This window comes from Alternaria postmessia (assembly GCF_024291825.1).
Source record: "Alternaria postmessia strain BMP 2775 chromosome Unknown scaffold_22, whole genome shotgun sequence".
NCBI lineage: Eukaryota > Fungi > Ascomycota > Dothideomycetes > Pleosporales > Pleosporaceae > Alternaria > Alternaria postmessia.
In genome coordinates, this window is record NW_026260095.1 from 273,418 (window position 1) to 290,711 (window position 17,294).

The following is a 17,294-nucleotide window of genomic DNA, read 5'->3' on the forward strand; positions in this document are numbered from 1 at the left end:
TCCAATGACTTAGTAGAATCTTGCAGCTACATATATATGTCGTGTTACTGCGATTGGGAACACCTTTTGTATAAGACATGGTACAGTTTGCGAAAGCTGTGACTTGATTGCTGCAGTAGCTGTAAGTGTTGTGCTTCATAACCAGCAGTTGAGTCTCAAGAGCAACAAGAACGGCAGCACGCTGTTTATATACCTACGATGCGTCACAAAGACTGATGTGCTTTATGTGATGCAATGCTTATAAGTGGCCTGGTAGAAATCTCCTCTTATTCGCCTCTGCCCAACCCTTATCGTGTGCAACTACCACCTCAACCTGCACTTGTCCATCACCTTCCTCTTTCACATTGCCCTGCTTCAAGAACCTTGCGATCTTTTCGACAGTAGCTGCTGCCGCATCGGTGTCAGCGTGTACACTTCTCAGGCCACCCTTTCCGTCGTCATAGAGCGCGATACCCTTCTCGCCACTCAAGATCCTTGGGTCATGACAGCAATCGCCGCCGAGGTACACCCACTCCTTTGGTCCAATGCGAGCGAGAACATTGATGTGTCCGAAAAGGTGGCCTGGCGCATCGATGATGTATAGTGATCCGTCTACATAGAAGTCTATCGTAGCAGGGAAGCCTGCCAAAGGTTTCCACTCGAGTTCTGCCAGTTGGTTCTTGAACGCTCGTGGCCCTTCTTCCTTACGGACTGGAGGCAGCTCGCTCGTTCGATCATCTGGCAACTCATCGGGATTAAATATCTCAGCTGGATAAAGAGGCCCACCACCATTCGCAAGAAGATGCATAGTTCCACTTCCGACGACAAATTGCGCTTTCGTAAAATCGCTGGGCGTGCCAACGTGATCCCAATGCACATGACTCAGCATCACGGTGTCCACTTCTCTTGGGTCTACACCACCTCTTCGCAGACTTTCGGCCACATCTGGGCTAACACTAGTTGGCTGGCGTTGAGCGATATGATGCTGCTGCGCTTCTCGATAGCCGGCAAAATCGCGTTTGAGACCGAGATCAAAGACGAGATTGGATGAACCATGTCGAATAAGAAAAGAGAGGGAAGGGACTGTTGCACGCCTCTCCGGATCGGCATCTGTAACGAAGAGCTTCTCAGGAAGCGTGAGCTGACCGGCTTCCAGGGCTGATATAGTAACATATGTTTGAGTAGGGGCTGGTGCTGGAAGAACGACGATACCATTACTTAACGTCATGATGGAAGATACAAGAAGGGGTTGGCGGGTTCACAAATACTGAAGATGCTGAAATGACGCCAAAGACCACATCGTGGTTGGAGAAGCCGCGTGCCTGCATCTCATCCTGCAGCCCCACCCCGCCTCTTCACTACCCCGCATGCGGGGTTAGTTCTTCTGACAGGAAGATCTGCGAGACGTTTGAGCGACTATAGCGTGCAAGTATACCAAAAAACCATAAGCAAACGCAAGTTCGCTACGTTGTGTCAATTTGGCAAGCTTTCAACCCATGATGTCTTTCACTCAACCCAAATCGATGCAAGCGCAGTATCTGGAAGCGTATAAGGAACCATACAAGCTGAGATCGGTTCCAATCCCTCAGCCATCTGAGTCGCACGATATTCTCATTCGCGTGGATGCTGCTTCGTATTGCCATACCGACTATGTTCTTGCAGAAGGACAGATGCCTGGACTGCCGAAGTCGTTCCCACAAATTGGATGTCATGAGTTCGCCGGAACGGTAGTGTCGCACTTCGAAAGCCCTAGCAAAGAGGCCAGCGCATTTGAGACCGGTGCAAGAGTTGGCGTACCAGGTCGCTCATTCCATGCTTGTGGTGACTGCTTCGAATGCAGGAACGAACGCGTGGAAGATCCAATCGCGATGGATGAAGGGGGTTATTCGGTGAACTGTATCAGTGCGGATAACAATGGGCTGAGTAAAGACGGAGGGTTTGCGGAGTATGCTGTGGTAGATGCAAGGCAATTGGCACCCATACCAGACACTTTAACAGCAGTGGAGACTGCGCCGCTGATGTGCGCTGGTGTGACTATCTATGGAGCGCTCAAGAGAAGTGGGCTGAAGGCAGGTGACAGAGTCGGTATTCTAGGAGCTGGTGGTGGTCTTGGACATCTGGGATTACAATACGGTGTGAAGATGGGGTACAAAGTGCTGGGTATCGAGGCAGCAGACGAGCCTCTAAAGCTTGCGCAACATGTCGCTTCAAGTCTCGATCCAGGGCCGTATATCGTAGATGCCAGGAAAAGAAAAGCAGCCGACGTTGTTCAGGAGATCGGTGGACAGGACGGCAAGAAGACTCTTGGTGAGATGGGGCTAGACGCAGTGATCGTGCTGCCCGAGAGCCAAGCAGCCTTTGACTACGGCATGACGCTATTGAAGTCACATGGAACGTGTGTCGTCGTGTCATTCCCTGAGAAAGGGTTTCATGTCAACTCGCGAGACATCGTCTTTCGTGACATCAGGATCATCGGCAGCCTGGTAGGGAGCAACAAAGTGCTTCGTGAGATGCTGGAATTCTCTGCAGAGCATGGTGTTCGCGCATTGTCGACTTCGTTCCCCTTGGAAAAATTGAACGAGCTTGTGTCTGAATACCTCAAGGCCCAGGGTGGAAAGCTGGTAGTGGACATGTCTCTTAAAGCGTAGATCAAGTAACGGGGTATATTCGCGCCACCCATCTCTACCAGCATAAGAAGACTTCTTTGCACCTAATATAGTGACAATAGAGTACCGTGATGGGGAACAAGGGTCTAATCCAGGAAACGATCAACCTCCGACTTGCCAGCTTGAGTCGGCTGCTCACCCCGACTCGAGCATATCAGCATACAGATTGAGAGAGCTTCCAATCACGTCAACTATGGCCCACGTTTGTGAGCCTTTGAAGATCATCGCCCAGACCCTGAGCACTCCTGCGCTTAGGTGTCGCGTAAAGTTGGGCGATTCGGGCGTAACGTCGGCTGGAATGACAAACTCAGTCTCATCCAACATGCTCTTCACTATCGCAATAATTTTGTGCTCGTCTTCCGTGACCGGCGGGTCTGCTTCTCGTACTGATAGCGCTTCAAGCCATTTGCTCATGAGGTAGGCGCACTCAAGCGTACACAAAGAATGTTGAATGCTCCAGATGAAAGACTGCGTCTTAGCCACGAGACGGTATCCTATCTTGATAGGTATTGAAAGTGCGTGAGCCGAGTGCAGCACTGCTCTTGTAATCTTCGGTGAGCGCCTTATCGCAGGTCCGGCGCGGAAAGCATTGGCAATTAACAAAGGATCCCTTGTTTCTAAAGCCCTGCCTGCTGTGTCTACGTATAGACGGATGTAGGCTAGGCGGAGTAAGGCTGTTGAATTGAAAGCAACAGGACCGTTCTGGGACATAGGGTCCAGTGAAGACTCAGGGTTTTGACGCCACCCAATCTGCCAATTCCGTAAAGCGTTCTCGAGCGATGCAACATCCTCTGTGCTGAGATCGCCGGGCCCTTCAAAACGGCAGCGAGCCACTTGTCGCAGGAAGAAAATATGCTGTATTAGAGCATGAATCAGAGCATAGTTTCCAGACGAGGAGTTACACTCTGTGACATCCCGACCATCTTTTGTAAACAAACGTTTTAGTGCATCCTGAAATAGAACTTCTGGTGCGCTTTTTTTCCTCGCTTCCCTCCACAAAGCTTCTGCAGGTGCCTTGAACTCTGCTGCACTACACGGTAATGGTAATTTAACCTCGCTCGTTAGCATGAAGGGCGGAATGTTATAAACAATGCAATGTAGGTTAGAAAAGCCATAAACAATAAACTTAGTCCTCTTGGTCGTTTCGCGGCGGACCCAATCTGGCCAGGATATGTTCTCTTGAAGGCTTTCAGTCTCTAACCCGTCGTCTCGAATTAGTGTAGCTAGGATGCTCTGGATCGCGAGCGCTTCTCGGAGAATTTCTTTATGCTTGGCCCAAGTACATAGTGCCATCAGCAGAAGTAGGGCTTGCGCGGTTTGCATGAGATCCTCTCCAAGACTAGGGCCATTAATGTCAGATGGCAGACCCAGAGGTCCCGAAACGGAGCCCTTTCGACGGGGACTTTGCGCATCATTCTGTTGGTGCTGTGGCGACGAGCGGTCTGACTCAGAATAATGTTGAAGCTGCACCAAACGCGAATCGCGCTTCCTGATACGCTGCGTCGCAATCGCTTTGCTTACGTTAAACAGCTCAACACCCTTTTCGCCTTCGAAGGTATATTGCGCACCGATAGCTGCTATTGCTAGGAGCAGCTCAATGGAGCATGTCTCCACTGTCATTGTGGGTATGTGAAGAAAAGGCATGTGCTCGTGGAATCCGTTGATATATGCAGCGATATACCTGCACAACGCTAGGCGGGTGGGTAGGACGAAATCGCTGGGTATGACAGTAGAAAACTGGTGAAGCATTTCGATGATACTTTGCCGGTCCTGATGTGAGATATCTGCAAAGGACCGTCTGCGTGAGGGCTGATCTTCCGGTTGCAAAGAAGGGAATCGAGAACCGAACCGCGATAGCGAAGGTGGCTCCTCTAATTGAGTAGGTCTCCAGCCAGGTGTAGGCGCCGTTGTTCTATCTGGCTCGGTCAAAGCTTGCTGACCGTAGCCAAAAGAGTCTGGCGAGAAGAAAGGCATTGGCTGTTCGGTATTAATCCAGGACGCGAAATGATACGAGTTTAAGGGTTCACTGTCAAGAAATGAAGTGAGACTGTCAAGCGACTCGCCAAACGTCGACTCGTAGCTCTGGCCAGAAGGCTCTGTAAGCATTGCTGAAGGTGGAACTTCCACCGACGCAGCGATAGTTCCCGTATGCGAAGGCATTGGTGTCTGCATCGCATCATGAGATAAACGGTTTGCCATGTTACCCTGCAGAGCTTGATACTCGGCTGCCATCGACAGTGCTGTCAAAGAGTAGCCGCTGTTTTGCCCAAAAGTCAGAGAAGCATGTGACATTGTTGGCTGGTGTTGAGACGATGGCATATCCAAGACTGCGGGTGAGGACATCATGCTGGGTATCTCCGGCACTGGACGTCCGGCATCGAAGCTCGACCGCATTCGCTTGTGCGGCCGAGTTTCGACCGAGCTGTATGTACTCTCAGCTGGGGTATGCTGATGATTCTGCTGGATAGTCTGCTCTTTGCGATGGGTAAGTCGTTCATGGCGGACGAGCAGGTCACTTCAATGCAGTCTTTAGCCGACGCTACGCGTAGATATGAGCGTGCCGTACCTGCGTGTGAACGAATAGTTGCATTCTGAGCAGCTGAAGGGCTTCACACCGCTATCTTGATGCATGTCAGAGACAGCTTGCGATACGAGTCGCACGACTTACGAATTCGCTCATGGCGCTGCAGATGCTCGAGTCTAGCGAAGGCCCTTTGGCAGTGAGGGCATTGGAAACGCTTTTCCTTCTTCCCAGGCTGAGCTTGCGGAACTTGCTCTTTGCTGGTAGCGGCTTCCATCAAAGACTAATGCCGCCTCTACCACTTACACAAGACCCAATCGCAAAAGGCTTGGTAAGTGATACCCAGATTTTGGAGCAGTTTGAGTAGCCAGACGGAGGCTGGAGACTGCAAGTGGTGTTCGACAAGGTCGGAGAATGGTTGTGGGATTGTGGGGAAGAGACGGGAGCGCGGAGACGCGACAATTCATATGCGGGGTGCTGGAAAGAAGCGGGAGAGCGACCAATCATCACGTTTGTGGCATGTGCCCACAGCCCGAGGTTCACGTATCATGATGAAAAAGATTGGACGCAGCAAGGGTTATCGGACAGTGTCTTGTGAAGGGGAAGGTACTGTGAATGTTCGTATGCGTGCGGCTATAGCGATCATCGTATATCTCATCCTAACCCGGGCCGGATTATCCCGGGTGCCACGTTCCCAGCCACCTCCAGGACTGCCACGCGATCTGACGCGACGCGTTCCTACTACCATCATCACCAATTGATCACCACTATGCCCTTTCATTCCTGTTGCCCAATTCTCGCGGCATCTCGCCTTTCTCTGCCATTTCGTTTAGGACTTTTTCAGCTGTTTTCATGGCGTCGACGCCAGCTGGCACCCCACAGTATGTGGTTGCGTGAATGATAGCCTCGCGGATTTCGAGCTCGGACAGACCGTTATTCCTTGCGCCGCGCACATGTACAGCAAGTTCGGGAGCGCGGTTGAGCGCCATGAGCATGCCGATGTTGATAAGACTTCTTTGCTTCTTGTCGAGACCTGGCCGCGTCCAAGCGTAACCCCAGCACATCTCAGTAACGAGCTCCTGCCCAGCTCGCGAGAATTCTGTAGAACCATTCTCCAGTGCACGGTTGACATACTCGTCTCCCACCACACTCCGTCTCATCTTCAGCCCCTCATCAAAAAGCTGCTTGTGTAGGTCGTCAAGCTTTGGGTCGGTCGACATACTGGCGGTGGTACGTCTCGATATGCGAGGAGAATCGATCTGGCTCGGGCGAAGGTGGCTTGTTCGACTTGCTCAGAATGAATATTTGAAGAAGAGAGAAAGATGACTATTTGTTGCCTGTGGTTTCTCAGTATCAACCCTGCATACCTAACAAGATATCATGACTACCCCGCGTGGGCCACTTCGTGGCCGGCCTTCGGCCTTTACCCCAAGTATCCCCAACCTACTCCAACTTCAGCATGACGCTAACGGGACCGATCACAAACAGCGAATCGCGATCCAACTACGCTGAGATTGAAGAGGATGTATACGACCAATATCTGCTTATGCGCCATTCGTCTCGGTTTGCCAGTCTTCCTGCCCACCAAGGTAGCGATACACTACACGCGAATCTAAGTCCCTACAACGCGGATCATTGGCAGCACCATCGTATGTCTGTAAACCAACGTCCCCTAAAACGTTTCGTGACCCTACCCGCTTCGCCATATCCACTGCCAAACCAAAGTCTTTGCGCATTAGCTGCACTTTAAAACCTTGCTTCCAGCCTCCCGACGATGGAGCCTCAGGGTATACATGTGGGACAGGGCAGAACTTGTCGCAGATACTGTTCTGAGCAGTACCCGCAGCGTATACTTTGGCCAACGTCCGAGGGTCCAGTCCACTACGCATACCCATGTCGAACGCTTCTGAGCAAGCTATGGCGATTATGCCCGAGAGGTAGTTGTTCGACAACTTTGCCGCAAGCCCTAGTGACGGTCCCCCACAGGGTATTACTTGCCCGCCCATCAGACCCATCAGATATGTAAGACGCTCGATATTTGGGTCTGACTCTGCACAGCCTAGAAAGAATGCGATTGTGCCTTTGATGGCTCCTACTACGCCGCCACTGACTGGGGAATCATAGAACGAGGCCGAGGGAAACGTCTTCGCAATGTGATCCTTCACGGCAAGGCTTGTTGCTGTGTCTATGGTGGAGCAGTCGACGAGCAGCTTGCCCGAGATATCGGTACTACAGACACCATTCTCGGGGTGGAGATACACAGATCGTACATGTGAACCTTCGGGAACCATGCTCAAGATTGTGTCCTGCCTGCTTGTCAGCGATCAGCCTAGTGTGACGACATCTAGACCTACAACTTGCTCCGCAACGTCTTTGGCGCTTTTTGCTTTCAACACCCGACCCGGAAACTCTGCACATGCATCGTCTACCATCTGTTCGACTACATCGTAGACCCAAATGCGTGAATCCTGAGGCAGTTTCTTGGCGAGATGTGAGAGCATCGGTTTTCCCATGGCACCGAGGCCGATGAAGCCCAGTCTTTTGAAGTCGTACGAATGCACCATGGTGGAGTTGTGTGCTCAACTGGCGTTGAAGCGTTAACCCTGAAGTCCCAGGCTCTTCAGCCCGTTATGAAAGACTGGCGATGAATTTGGAAGGTTGTTTTTGGACGTCGAGAAACAATGCACGTCAACATTGCCGTTCCAGAACGCGTCGTGAACGAGCCGCGGCTGGCAAAGCGGGGTGGGGCGTCCCCAACGGACACTACTGACTAGCAACCCTTACCCCAATGTCTCTCAACATCTGGGATGTTCGTAGGCTAATCAAACAGAGGTCACACGTGCCATTTCTTTCCATCTGGGTGTCTAGAAGAGCACTTACAGATATCGCCCCAGTCAGCTGTAGTCTTGTCACACTATCTCTAACCGACAATCGCTGCGAACTACTTGACTGTCTCTGTTGAAGGAGATGGCTACCGAAAACATATCTATGGATTCTGATCTTACGAACACAGCTGTTGTTACTGTGCACGCATTATCGAGCGGCCACTTTTCGCTTCCAGAATACCAATTTGTACACCCTATTTCTCGAGATGCGCGCCGAACCGTTCCTTCACTGGCATTTCTAGTGCAGCATTACAACCACAGCACAAAGAAGCGGACACGCATTGTCTTTGATCTGGGGTTGAGAAGGGATGTCAAGAGATATGCGCCAGCAATACAAAAGCATGTTGAGACGAGACAGCCAATGAGTACCGACCCGGACGTTACCAAGAGTCTTGCGAGAGGTGGATTAGCACCCAAGGACATTGACTATGTGATCTACTCGCATGTAAGTCATATTACCTCGCGTTACAGATGGTAGGTAACATGGCTGCGGCAGGTACATTGGGATCATATTGGTGAACCTCGAGATTTCTCCACATCGACCTTTGTCGTCGGCCATGGCTCACTTGCTTTGCTACGTGGCACTTCACCGTCTCTGCGCGGTGGTCATTCCTTTTTCGAACATGATCTCTTGCCAGAGGAGCGGACGATTGAACTATCAGAACCTTCGGCACGCATGTTGAAAAAGCACGATTCATGCATGGCAGCAGGGGACATCAACTTCGGAGGCTCCTGGCAGCCACATGGAAACCTTCCTCAGGTTCTGGATCTCTTCGGAGATGGTTCACTTCTTGTCGTCAATGCACCCGGTCATCTGCCAGGCCATATCAATCTTCTCGCACGAACTTCCCCTGATCATCAAATCTACATGGGTGGTGATGCCTGCCACGATAGACGACTCCTGACTGGCGAAAAAACAATTGGAGAATGGAACGATGCTCATGGACATGTCTGTTGTATACACGCCGACAGAAAGCAAGCTGAGATTACGATTGAAAGGATCAGAACTCTGGAAAAAGAGGGCGTGGAAGTCATCTTTGCACACGACATCGAGTGGGAAAGCGACCCGAAGAATAAGACCCGATTTTTCGGCACGCAGGAAGGCATGGATGACTAGCTGCGGAACGCATATATGACTTCTGTTCAATAGCACATGAGCGCACACATCATCTCTCCCATCATTTACGATTTTGTAGGATCTGGCGTATTGGCGTCAGATGCGTTCCCTGTCACTACCTCAAAGAGAGAAATTGAACATCTCTTCAGAGCAAAGTAATTATACCTACTACAAAAAAGCCTGCTAAGACCTTCTTAGACATAGATAAGAAATTAAGAAGTCTACAATACTATTAATCTTTCTAGAACTTCTTCTTAGAAGCTAAGGTAGGCGGTAAACTAGGGCATGTTGTTCCTATACCCGTTTAAGTTTTCTATTGTATACGGTGCTGTCGTTCAGTTAGTAGGTGTGGTGTGTCGATCCCTGTGCTTCCCCACACTGAGGAGTCGGGGAAATGTGGGGCCCTTCTGCTCACCAGCGCCTCCAACAGTACACCATCCGAGGTAGAAGCTAATTAACACATGAGAGTGTTCAACTCGCGCCAATAGACGGAACATGTAAACTGGTGTCAGTGGTACTATATGCAATATCTACCCTAGCTTCAACGTTACCATTGCGAAGATTCTTACGACGAGTCCTCCTAAAGTACCCTTTCAATCATCCGTACCAAAACAATAAATTTGCTACTTGTAGACCACTATGGAAAAGCCCCTTCTTTCAGTTTCTCCAGAGAACCAGCACTTGAAAGACCGCTTCGATGCCGAGCTCGGCGCTGCAGCGTTCGATGAGTCTTGGGCTAGGCTACTCAAACACTCCCCAGAGATGTTTGCTGCATCGCTACGCCTGACAGCAGCACCAAGAAAGACAGGTCATCTCTCCCCTAAGATCCAGGCGCTGATCTCTCTGGCTGTAAGCTCAGCATCAACACACTTGCACGTTCCCAATATTCACCGATATACGAGCGCCGCCCTAGCAGCAGGCGCTTCGCGAGAGGAAATCGTCGAAACGTTTTGTCTCACATCCACACTTGGTATTCACGCCTCCACAGTCGGCGTACCGATCCTCTTTGAAGTACTTGAAGAGCGTGGCGAAGCCATGCCAAAAGGCATGTCAAATATGAGTCCCCAACAACTCGCCCTCAAGCAAGATTTCGAGACAAAGCGCGGCTACTGGAATGCGTTGTGGGAAGAAATTTTGCTTCTCGCACCCGAATTTTTCGATGCATATACAGAATTTAGTTCGGTTCCTTGGACAAACGAGGGTGGCAAAGGAGTACTCGAGCCCAAGGTCAAGGAGCTGGTATATTGTGCATTCGATACTGCAGCAACGCACATGTACCAGCCGGGACTGAAGCTGCACATGCAGAACGTGTTGAACTATGGTGGGACGAAAGAAGAGATTATGGAGGTGTTGGAGCTGGCGACGCTTTTGAGTATCAGTACACTGGATGTGGGATTGAAGGTGCTAGACCATGAGATGGGTACCCCCCGAGTCTGAAGTCACCCGCACAACGAAGCGTATACCTTGCAGCCTACATTATCTCCTAATAAGAAAACTTACAAAGATTAATAGCATTGTAGCCTTCTAGGTTTTCTATCTATATCCATATAGCTCTTGAAATGTTCTTTTGTAGTAGGAAGGGGTATGCTAGGCGCGGATGATGTCCATCTTCTCTCGATAAGAGGCTATGAGTCGTTTCCACTGGTGTTAACATGTAGCCTTGGTAAACTTGAAGAATACCGCACTGATCTGCTAAGATGAGACTCGCAGCAACTGCTTGCACTTGATGGTTTGCACCATGCCATAATTCGATTGTCATGCCGTGCTTTTACAATGACCTGTCATGGTTCGGTGCTCACTCTATCTTAACGGGCTTACAGATCTTTCTACAGGACTACTTGTCCTTCCCGCGCCTACACCAGAAGCAAGCAGTTCAAGCCTCGAAGCTTGAACCCGATGCTTCTTCATAACTTCTACCCATTCTTCTTCAACATCCTGCTCTTCGGTCTCATTTGTGTCTTCATTTAGCTCCGCTCGCAAGTCTTCTTCCAGCAAAGCAATCATCATGCTGAAGTCACCACCCAATCTACCTAGCGAACCAGCACAGTACAAGACCTGCGTGAGAAGCGAATCTCGTTGCGATCGGTCTTGTACGTTTGGGAGATATGTTCGCAGAGTGTCGAACAGCATTTCTACGAGATGTAGTGGAAACGTTGCAAGGGCTGATGGTATGGGTTGGAGGGGATTGGAAGTGGTGACTGGCTTTACAGCTGGGGCACTCTCATCGGATCCTGGCGCTGGTAAGGCAGAGGGGAAGATGCTCTTGTACATGGATATAATGGCGAAACTCTGCTCGCGGAATATTTCAAGATACTTCTTCAAGTACTTTTCGGTTTGTTGGCCTACCGCCCAGCCGGCGTCGCCTCTGGCTGGACTTGCCGTCCGCTTCTCTGTCTCTTGGTCGGCAAGTTCGCGTAGAGGATCCAGTGCGCTGAGCATCAGCTCAAGGCAGACTAGTCGACAAACGAGAAACAATGCGCCCAACGTGCCTTCTCCACTGCCTATGCCAGCTTGCTTGGTTGACCACGATTCGTCCAGTTCAGGCGCCACGCGTCTAAGCCATCCAATTGTTCGCATGGCACCTGCCAACTTGATGCCTTGACTCTGGAGTGAGCTTATAAGATTGGTGGTCATGGTCTTCATTTCCTGTTCAGCCTGAGCAGTGAGCGAGGAGACCAGTTCAGAGGTGGGGTATAGGGTGTGGAGGCGCTTGATGTGAGCATGAAGATCGAGAGCCGAGGCATAGTTCGCGTTGGCGGTGGCCGTAGATGAAGAGGCTTGCGCGGCGGCTGTAGAGGAGCTGATGGCGGAGGAGAGGAGGGTGGGTAGGTCGAGCACATCGGATACGCGGTCAATGTTCCGAGATAGCAGCATGGCCTTTCTCCGTCTGTCTAGGATCGCATTGTCTGCCCCTCTGCTGTATTTATCAGAGAAGCTCTGTGCAGCTGTTTCCAGCTTTGGTAGTTCTTCCTGGACCGTTCCTGCATCTTGTCCTATTTGAGGGAGTGTCTTGCGTAGATGTAGCAGGTGGTCGGTCGAGGATATTATCGGCTTGTGTGAGCGTTTCGAGAGGGCTTGTAATGAGCGTAGTATAGATTGCGAGCTTTGTGACAATGACTGTTGCTCCGAAGACGAGAGAGCGGCTAGGGGCAGGGTGGTGAGGCGGGCAAGGTACGTGTTGGTAATGGCGTCGTTCGGGGAGGGCTGTAGCTGCGCGTCTTGCGCGTCGAAATAGGGTATCAGCAGTTCGTAGAGGGGGTCGGCCATCGTGGGAGGTTTCACGGCTCCAATGACGCGTGCAGAAGTTCAATGGCTTGTCGAGAGTAGCCGTGGGGGTCTATCGGGCGGCGGGCGGAGGTGCCACGAGGCTGAACCCTGTCACTTTTAGCGCCCTTTGTACTTCACATGCGGCCTCTGCCGCTGCCGCAGGACTCATGGATCGCGACGACTCCCACGCAGACGACTCCAATCCTCCGGACCACGGCGCACACAGCCCCGAAACGCCCACCGTCGTTGAGCGATTTCTTGCTGAACTGTTCCAGAGCCGCCTTCTCATAGACAACTCGGCTGCCGACGAAGCTTCACCGATTTCGCCGCGACCGCTACAATCGAATATTAATAATCTCGTACCCTTCTTCAGCGCCTCGAGTACTTTCCCAGTGCCGCAGAACCCACAGAATACTACACAAACATCACACGATACAACGCCGCACGCCTCGACACGCCAAATGCAAAGCGCGCAGGATGTCGTCTTCTGCGTCGAGGATACCGTGGGGCTCAAGGACGACAAATACAGCGTGGGCATAATAGAGCGTTCTTTCGGCGACGTCGACTCACACGAGCCCCGGCCACAGCGCGACTATCCCGACGACATCGAGCGCCATGCCGACATTCCCCTCCAAGATTTCACAAAGTTCATGAAGGACGGCATCCCACCGCGGGGTACAGTGCTAGTATCATGGCAGACACAGTACAAGACGGAATTGATACCAGAGGCAAACCTGCAATTGCTGGATCGTGCGCTGTACGTGGGCGACGTGGTAAAGAGAAAGGCGGAAGATCATATGAGCGGTACTGTCATTGGCACACAGGCAGTCTGCACCCTGTTCCCGGCCTCGCTGTTCAACGGCGGCCAAATCACACAAGCAACCACCGACGACTTATCGATACGGAACGTACCAGCTGACGAGCTTATCAACGTGCATGAGTTTGTCGAGGGCGCTTTGGTCGTCTACGGTGACTGGGTGGGGCGGGTAGAGAACGTATACGACGAGGTTGCCATCAGGCTGGCCAACAACTCGGTCGTAGTGGTCGAGGATCCGACTGAGTTGGAAATGGACGACACTACACTTGACCGATTCAGCGTGGGCGACACGGTCAAGACCAAAAAAGGCAACTTGCGGCGGGGACGCTGGAGATTCGGCGCCTATGATCCCAGTGTACCACCTGTGGGTATGGTTGTCGAGACACGACCATCAGATATCGACGTACAATGGCTATCAAGAAGCATCGGCGCCCGCAACGTCGCTTTCAACGCCGATGAGCCACCGGCAACGCTTGGCCGAGACGAATTTGAGAGCCCCACCTTCTACAGATACGACGCCTCCGGAGGCACCGCCACCACACTCCCCGTTTCCGAAAACGGAGTCGACAAATCATACCATGTTACTGACGTGGCTGTGGGTGACCGGGTGCGGTTCAAGGACATTGCCGGCGCTGCTGTCAAGTACGATGGCACCAACACATTGCCCAACGGATATCCACAAGGGAAGGTGACACGCATTGCGCGAACCGAAAGTCTAGGCTATGACCTCAACGTCTTTTTGGTCATGCAGACTCATAGTCAAGTCACCGTACAATGGCAAGACTTGTCCATAACACACGATTTGAGCTCTTCATTACTACCGGATCCTAACGTAGAAGACGACGATGAGGTCTGGCCTGGTGAAGTTGTCTTCTCGAAAGAGGGACGCGATGGTGATAATACCGAGAAATCAGAGACAAAGAAGCCTTCGAAAGTAGGTGTCGTTCAGACCGTTCAGGGTCGGGACCGAATAGCCACTGTACGATGGTTCAAGAATCCTTCCATTGAGTTCTTTGGCCCAGACCTACTTCCACCCTCCAAGACAGGAGAACTGAGCGATATTGTTGAGGACGTCAGTTTGTATGACATCTACTCTTTCCCAGCCCTTACACGAAGGCGTGGCGACTTCGTACTAGTACATCCCGATTCAATCGAAGGCGTACAAACACCGCTCAACGTTATAGGCCCCGATTGGTTTGGAGAAGTCATAGACTTGGGCCTAGACGGAAAGCTCACCGTTCGTCTTGGCGCTGCGAAACCTGTTGTAGACGTCAAAGTTCCTTACGAGAGTGTTACACTCGCCTACAGCAGCGACATGGCTGATGACTTCGGTAACATGGATCCGCTTGAGGGTGAATACATCGACGACTCTGACGAAGAGGATGATTCCGATTTTGATTCCGCGTCGTTCAATGAAATGTGGATTGAGTACGAGGGCATGGCTGGAGAGCACCCTGTGGGAGACGAAGGAGACTGGTCCACAGAGGAGGAGGACGATGATGAAGACGATGACGATGATGGCGATACTGATGCATCGATGCCCGATCTGGTGGACATCACAAAAGAAGACGTGGATACATCAAAGACCACTCCTGAAGACAAGTCACCGGAAATCAAAGAAGAGCACTCGATTGCCAAGCCCACCGAAGAAGACGATACAGCGCCAACAGAACAAGAAAACACGGAAACGCCTGCAGATGGACCAGCATCCTTTCTTATCCTCGAAGACGCCCCACCATCTTCTCATCATTACCTCTCCCAATCGTCAGCTTCGTCATCAGCTTTTATGCGCAGGATAGCAAAGGAGCACAAGATCCTCCGAGGATCCCTTCCGCCAGGAATCTTTGTCCGCACCTGGGAGTCTCGGCTTGATCTTCTTCGCGTCCTTATGATCGGTCCCAACGATACCCCTTACGAATATGCCCCCTTTGTAATTGACTTCCACCTCGGCTCGTCATACCCACAACAAGCACCGGAGGCCTTTTTCCACAGCTGGACCAATGGCAATGGACCCGTCAACCCGAATTTGTATGAGGATGGCAAGATCTGCCTAAGTCTACTGGGCACGTGGCACACCGACGAGCGTAACGAGAGCTGGAGTCCTGCAAAGAGTACGCTGCTGCAAGTTCTGGTCTCAATCATGGGTCTCGTACTAGTCAAGGAACCATACTACAATGAAGCTGGCTATGACGTCCATCGCTCAGCACCAGAGACAAAGCTGAGCTCCGCTCTTTACACCGAACGAGCATACTTCCGCGCCCGCGCCTTCATACATCATGCACTCACACACGAGGTCGCGCCGTTTAAAGACGAGCTACACTACCTATATCGAAGTCAAGAAGACAGCGCACCAAGACTTCTCGACAAAGCCATCGAAGCCGCCAAAGACATCGTTGATAGAAGCGCCGATGGCAGCGAAGAATGGGAGCGCGATGGGTTGAGAAAAATAAGTCTAGGTGCTCTTGTCATGCTGAAGAGACAGGTCGAGAAGCTAGAGGCTTTGAAGCAGTCAGGCGCATGACCGAGTAGTAGAGAAGGTCTTGCGTCGGGCTCCAAAGGATATGGCTAATGCTGCTATGACTTGATGTTCTTATATTTTCGCCTTTAAAAGTGGTTTACACCTTACCATTGTAGCGAAATAACGAAGCAAGAGAAATTAAACAACATACTTTAAAGTGCCCGTCAACTGGCCTCAAATGTCACCATAAAAGTGCTTAGCACACTTCAAGGGTTTTCGATATCGTACGCACTGCTACAGGAAACCTTGAGGCATATCAGGCTATCCTGTCTGTTGACAAGAACAAGTCATATAATATTTCCAATCCAGCATACATCTAACGGAACCGAATATCATACGATTCAAGCTTCACTTTCGCTCACTCTCGTTCAACCATTTGTATACCACCCTTGCGTCTTTCCCTTTGTACCTTTCATCTTGCATCGCTTCGCCAAATGCCTCTAACGTCGGCTTGTCCAGTATAGTGCGCGCTCCCACCATCTCGGCAAGTTGACTACCCATGCCTAGTACCTTTGCACAGAGCTCAATGCGAAATCCGCCTTCATATCCCCTCGAGCTTGGTACGTTTGCTTGTATACCGGGTACTGGGTTACTTTTGCTAGTGACCCAACATTGGCCGCCAGAGACATTGATCACATCCGTAAGCAGAGCGACGTCCAAGCCCATCTTTGAACCAATGTTCAGTGCCTCAGAAGCGGCGAGCGATGTGATGGCACTGAGGTAGTTGTTAATGACCTTGAAGGCTGTGCCTGCCCCAATGTCTCCACAGAGAAATATCGCATCTGGTTTGCCCATATGACTCAGATATCGCTTCACGGTAGGGAAGATGTCCTTGTTGTTCGCGCCAGCCATGAATGCTAACGTGCCGTCCTGCGCACCCATCGGTCCCCCCGAAACTGGCGCATCGACAAAGGTCAACATCTTGCTTGCGCTGGAACTCTCCACAGCCTTCGCGACCTCTAGGATTGTTGCTGTTTCGATAGTACCGCATTCCATGATCAGCTTTCTCTCTCCGCCTTCTGGTAGTCTCTCCGCACCAGCGACCACTCCCGTTTCCTTGTCAAGATACACCTTCTTCACGGCATTCGAATCCGGAAGCATCGTTATGACGGTATCTGCTTTTTGTACTGCATCATATCCGCTTTGCACTATTTCCACTGGGCCTTGGCCTGAGGCATCTGATTGGAATCTCTCAAGGGCGGAGGTGGATACGTCGCAGATCAGGAGGGTGTGGGAAGAGTCGAGACCTTTGCGAAGGTTGAGGGCCATGGGATATCCCATTACACCGAGACCTGTGGTTCTTCAGTGTCAGAGGAGATGACGAGATAGCCTGGAACAAACACACCAATGAAGGCCACAGTCTTGCTTGGTGAAGACATGGTTTACAGAATCAGTTCGCTTTTTCGATTTCTGTACATGTGCTGCTTGTTTCTTATGAAATATGGGAGTGTCTTCCGCAGGTGGTCTCTAAGGTTCTCGTAAACAGACGTTAGTGTGAACGACGTGCTGAGTAGCGTAATGTTT

The 17,294-nt window shown here is 51.2% G+C and overlaps 10 protein-coding genes across 10 annotated transcripts; 4 read left to right on the top strand and 6 right to left on the bottom strand.

The window, feature by feature from the left end:
- Positions 1–238: 238 nt before the first annotated feature.
- Positions 239–1,207, bottom strand: J4E82_004627 (uncharacterized protein; the record flags this gene model as incomplete). The annotated part of the gene is made up of 1 exon (XM_051730903.1): positions 239–1,207. One exon carries the CDS (start codon positions 1,205–1,207, stop codon positions 239–241), a length of 969 nt encoding a protein of 322 aa, XP_051589384.1.
- Positions 1,208–1,502: 295 nt separating this feature from the next.
- J4E82_004628 (uncharacterized protein) lies at positions 1,503–2,627 on the top strand (the record flags this gene model as incomplete). Its single annotated transcript, XM_051730904.1, has 1 exon — positions 1,503–2,627. The coding sequence occupies one exon, from the start codon at positions 1,503–1,505 to the stop codon at positions 2,625–2,627; it is 1,125 nt and encodes a 374-aa protein (XP_051589385.1).
- Positions 2,628–2,780: 153 nt separating this feature from the next.
- On the bottom strand, positions 2,781–5,039 carry J4E82_004629 (uncharacterized protein; the record flags this gene model as incomplete). The annotated part of the gene is made up of 1 exon (XM_051730905.1): positions 2,781–5,039. One exon carries the CDS (start codon positions 5,037–5,039, stop codon positions 2,781–2,783), a length of 2,259 nt encoding a protein of 752 aa, XP_051589386.1.
- An 894-nt stretch (positions 5,040–5,933) lies between these two features.
- J4E82_004630 (uncharacterized protein) lies at positions 5,934–6,386 on the bottom strand (the record flags this gene model as incomplete). The annotated part of the gene is made up of 1 exon (XM_051730906.1): positions 5,934–6,386. The coding sequence occupies one exon, from the start codon at positions 6,384–6,386 to the stop codon at positions 5,934–5,936; it is 453 nt and encodes a 150-aa protein (XP_051589387.1).
- A 324-nt stretch (positions 6,387–6,710) lies between these two features.
- J4E82_004631 (uncharacterized protein) lies at positions 6,711–7,730 on the bottom strand (the record flags this gene model as incomplete). The annotated part of the gene is made up of 2 exons (XM_051730907.1): positions 6,711–7,472; positions 7,521–7,730. The coding sequence occupies 2 exons, from the start codon at positions 7,728–7,730 to the stop codon at positions 6,711–6,713; spliced, it is 972 nt and encodes a 323-aa protein (XP_051589388.1).
- Positions 7,731–8,412: 682 nt separating this feature from the next.
- J4E82_004632 (uncharacterized protein) lies at positions 8,413–9,168 on the top strand (the record flags this gene model as incomplete). The annotated part of the gene is made up of 2 exons (XM_051730908.1): positions 8,413–8,496; positions 8,548–9,168. 2 exons carry the CDS (start codon positions 8,413–8,415, stop codon positions 9,166–9,168), a joined length of 705 nt encoding a protein of 234 aa, XP_051589389.1.
- Positions 9,169–9,807: 639 nt separating this feature from the next.
- Positions 9,808–10,605, top strand: J4E82_004633 (uncharacterized protein; the record flags this gene model as incomplete). The annotated part of the gene is made up of 1 exon (XM_051730909.1): positions 9,808–10,605. The coding sequence occupies one exon, from the start codon at positions 9,808–9,810 to the stop codon at positions 10,603–10,605; it is 798 nt and encodes a 265-aa protein (XP_051589390.1).
- Positions 10,606–10,968: 363 nt separating this feature from the next.
- Positions 10,969–12,435, bottom strand: J4E82_004634 (uncharacterized protein; the record flags this gene model as incomplete). The annotated part of the gene is made up of 1 exon (XM_051730910.1): positions 10,969–12,435. The coding sequence occupies one exon, from the start codon at positions 12,433–12,435 to the stop codon at positions 10,969–10,971; it is 1,467 nt and encodes a 488-aa protein (XP_051589391.1).
- A 167-nt stretch (positions 12,436–12,602) lies between these two features.
- J4E82_004635 (uncharacterized protein) lies at positions 12,603–15,773 on the top strand (the record flags this gene model as incomplete). Its single annotated transcript, XM_051730911.1, has 1 exon — positions 12,603–15,773. The coding sequence occupies one exon, from the start codon at positions 12,603–12,605 to the stop codon at positions 15,771–15,773; it is 3,171 nt and encodes a 1,056-aa protein (XP_051589392.1).
- Positions 15,774–16,118: 345 nt separating this feature from the next.
- On the bottom strand, positions 16,119–17,149 carry J4E82_004636 (uncharacterized protein; the record flags this gene model as incomplete). The annotated part of the gene is made up of 2 exons (XM_051730912.1): positions 16,119–17,062; positions 17,116–17,149. 2 exons carry the CDS (start codon positions 17,147–17,149, stop codon positions 16,119–16,121), a joined length of 978 nt encoding a protein of 325 aa, XP_051589393.1.
- Between the last annotated feature and the right edge of the window lie 145 nt (positions 17,150–17,294).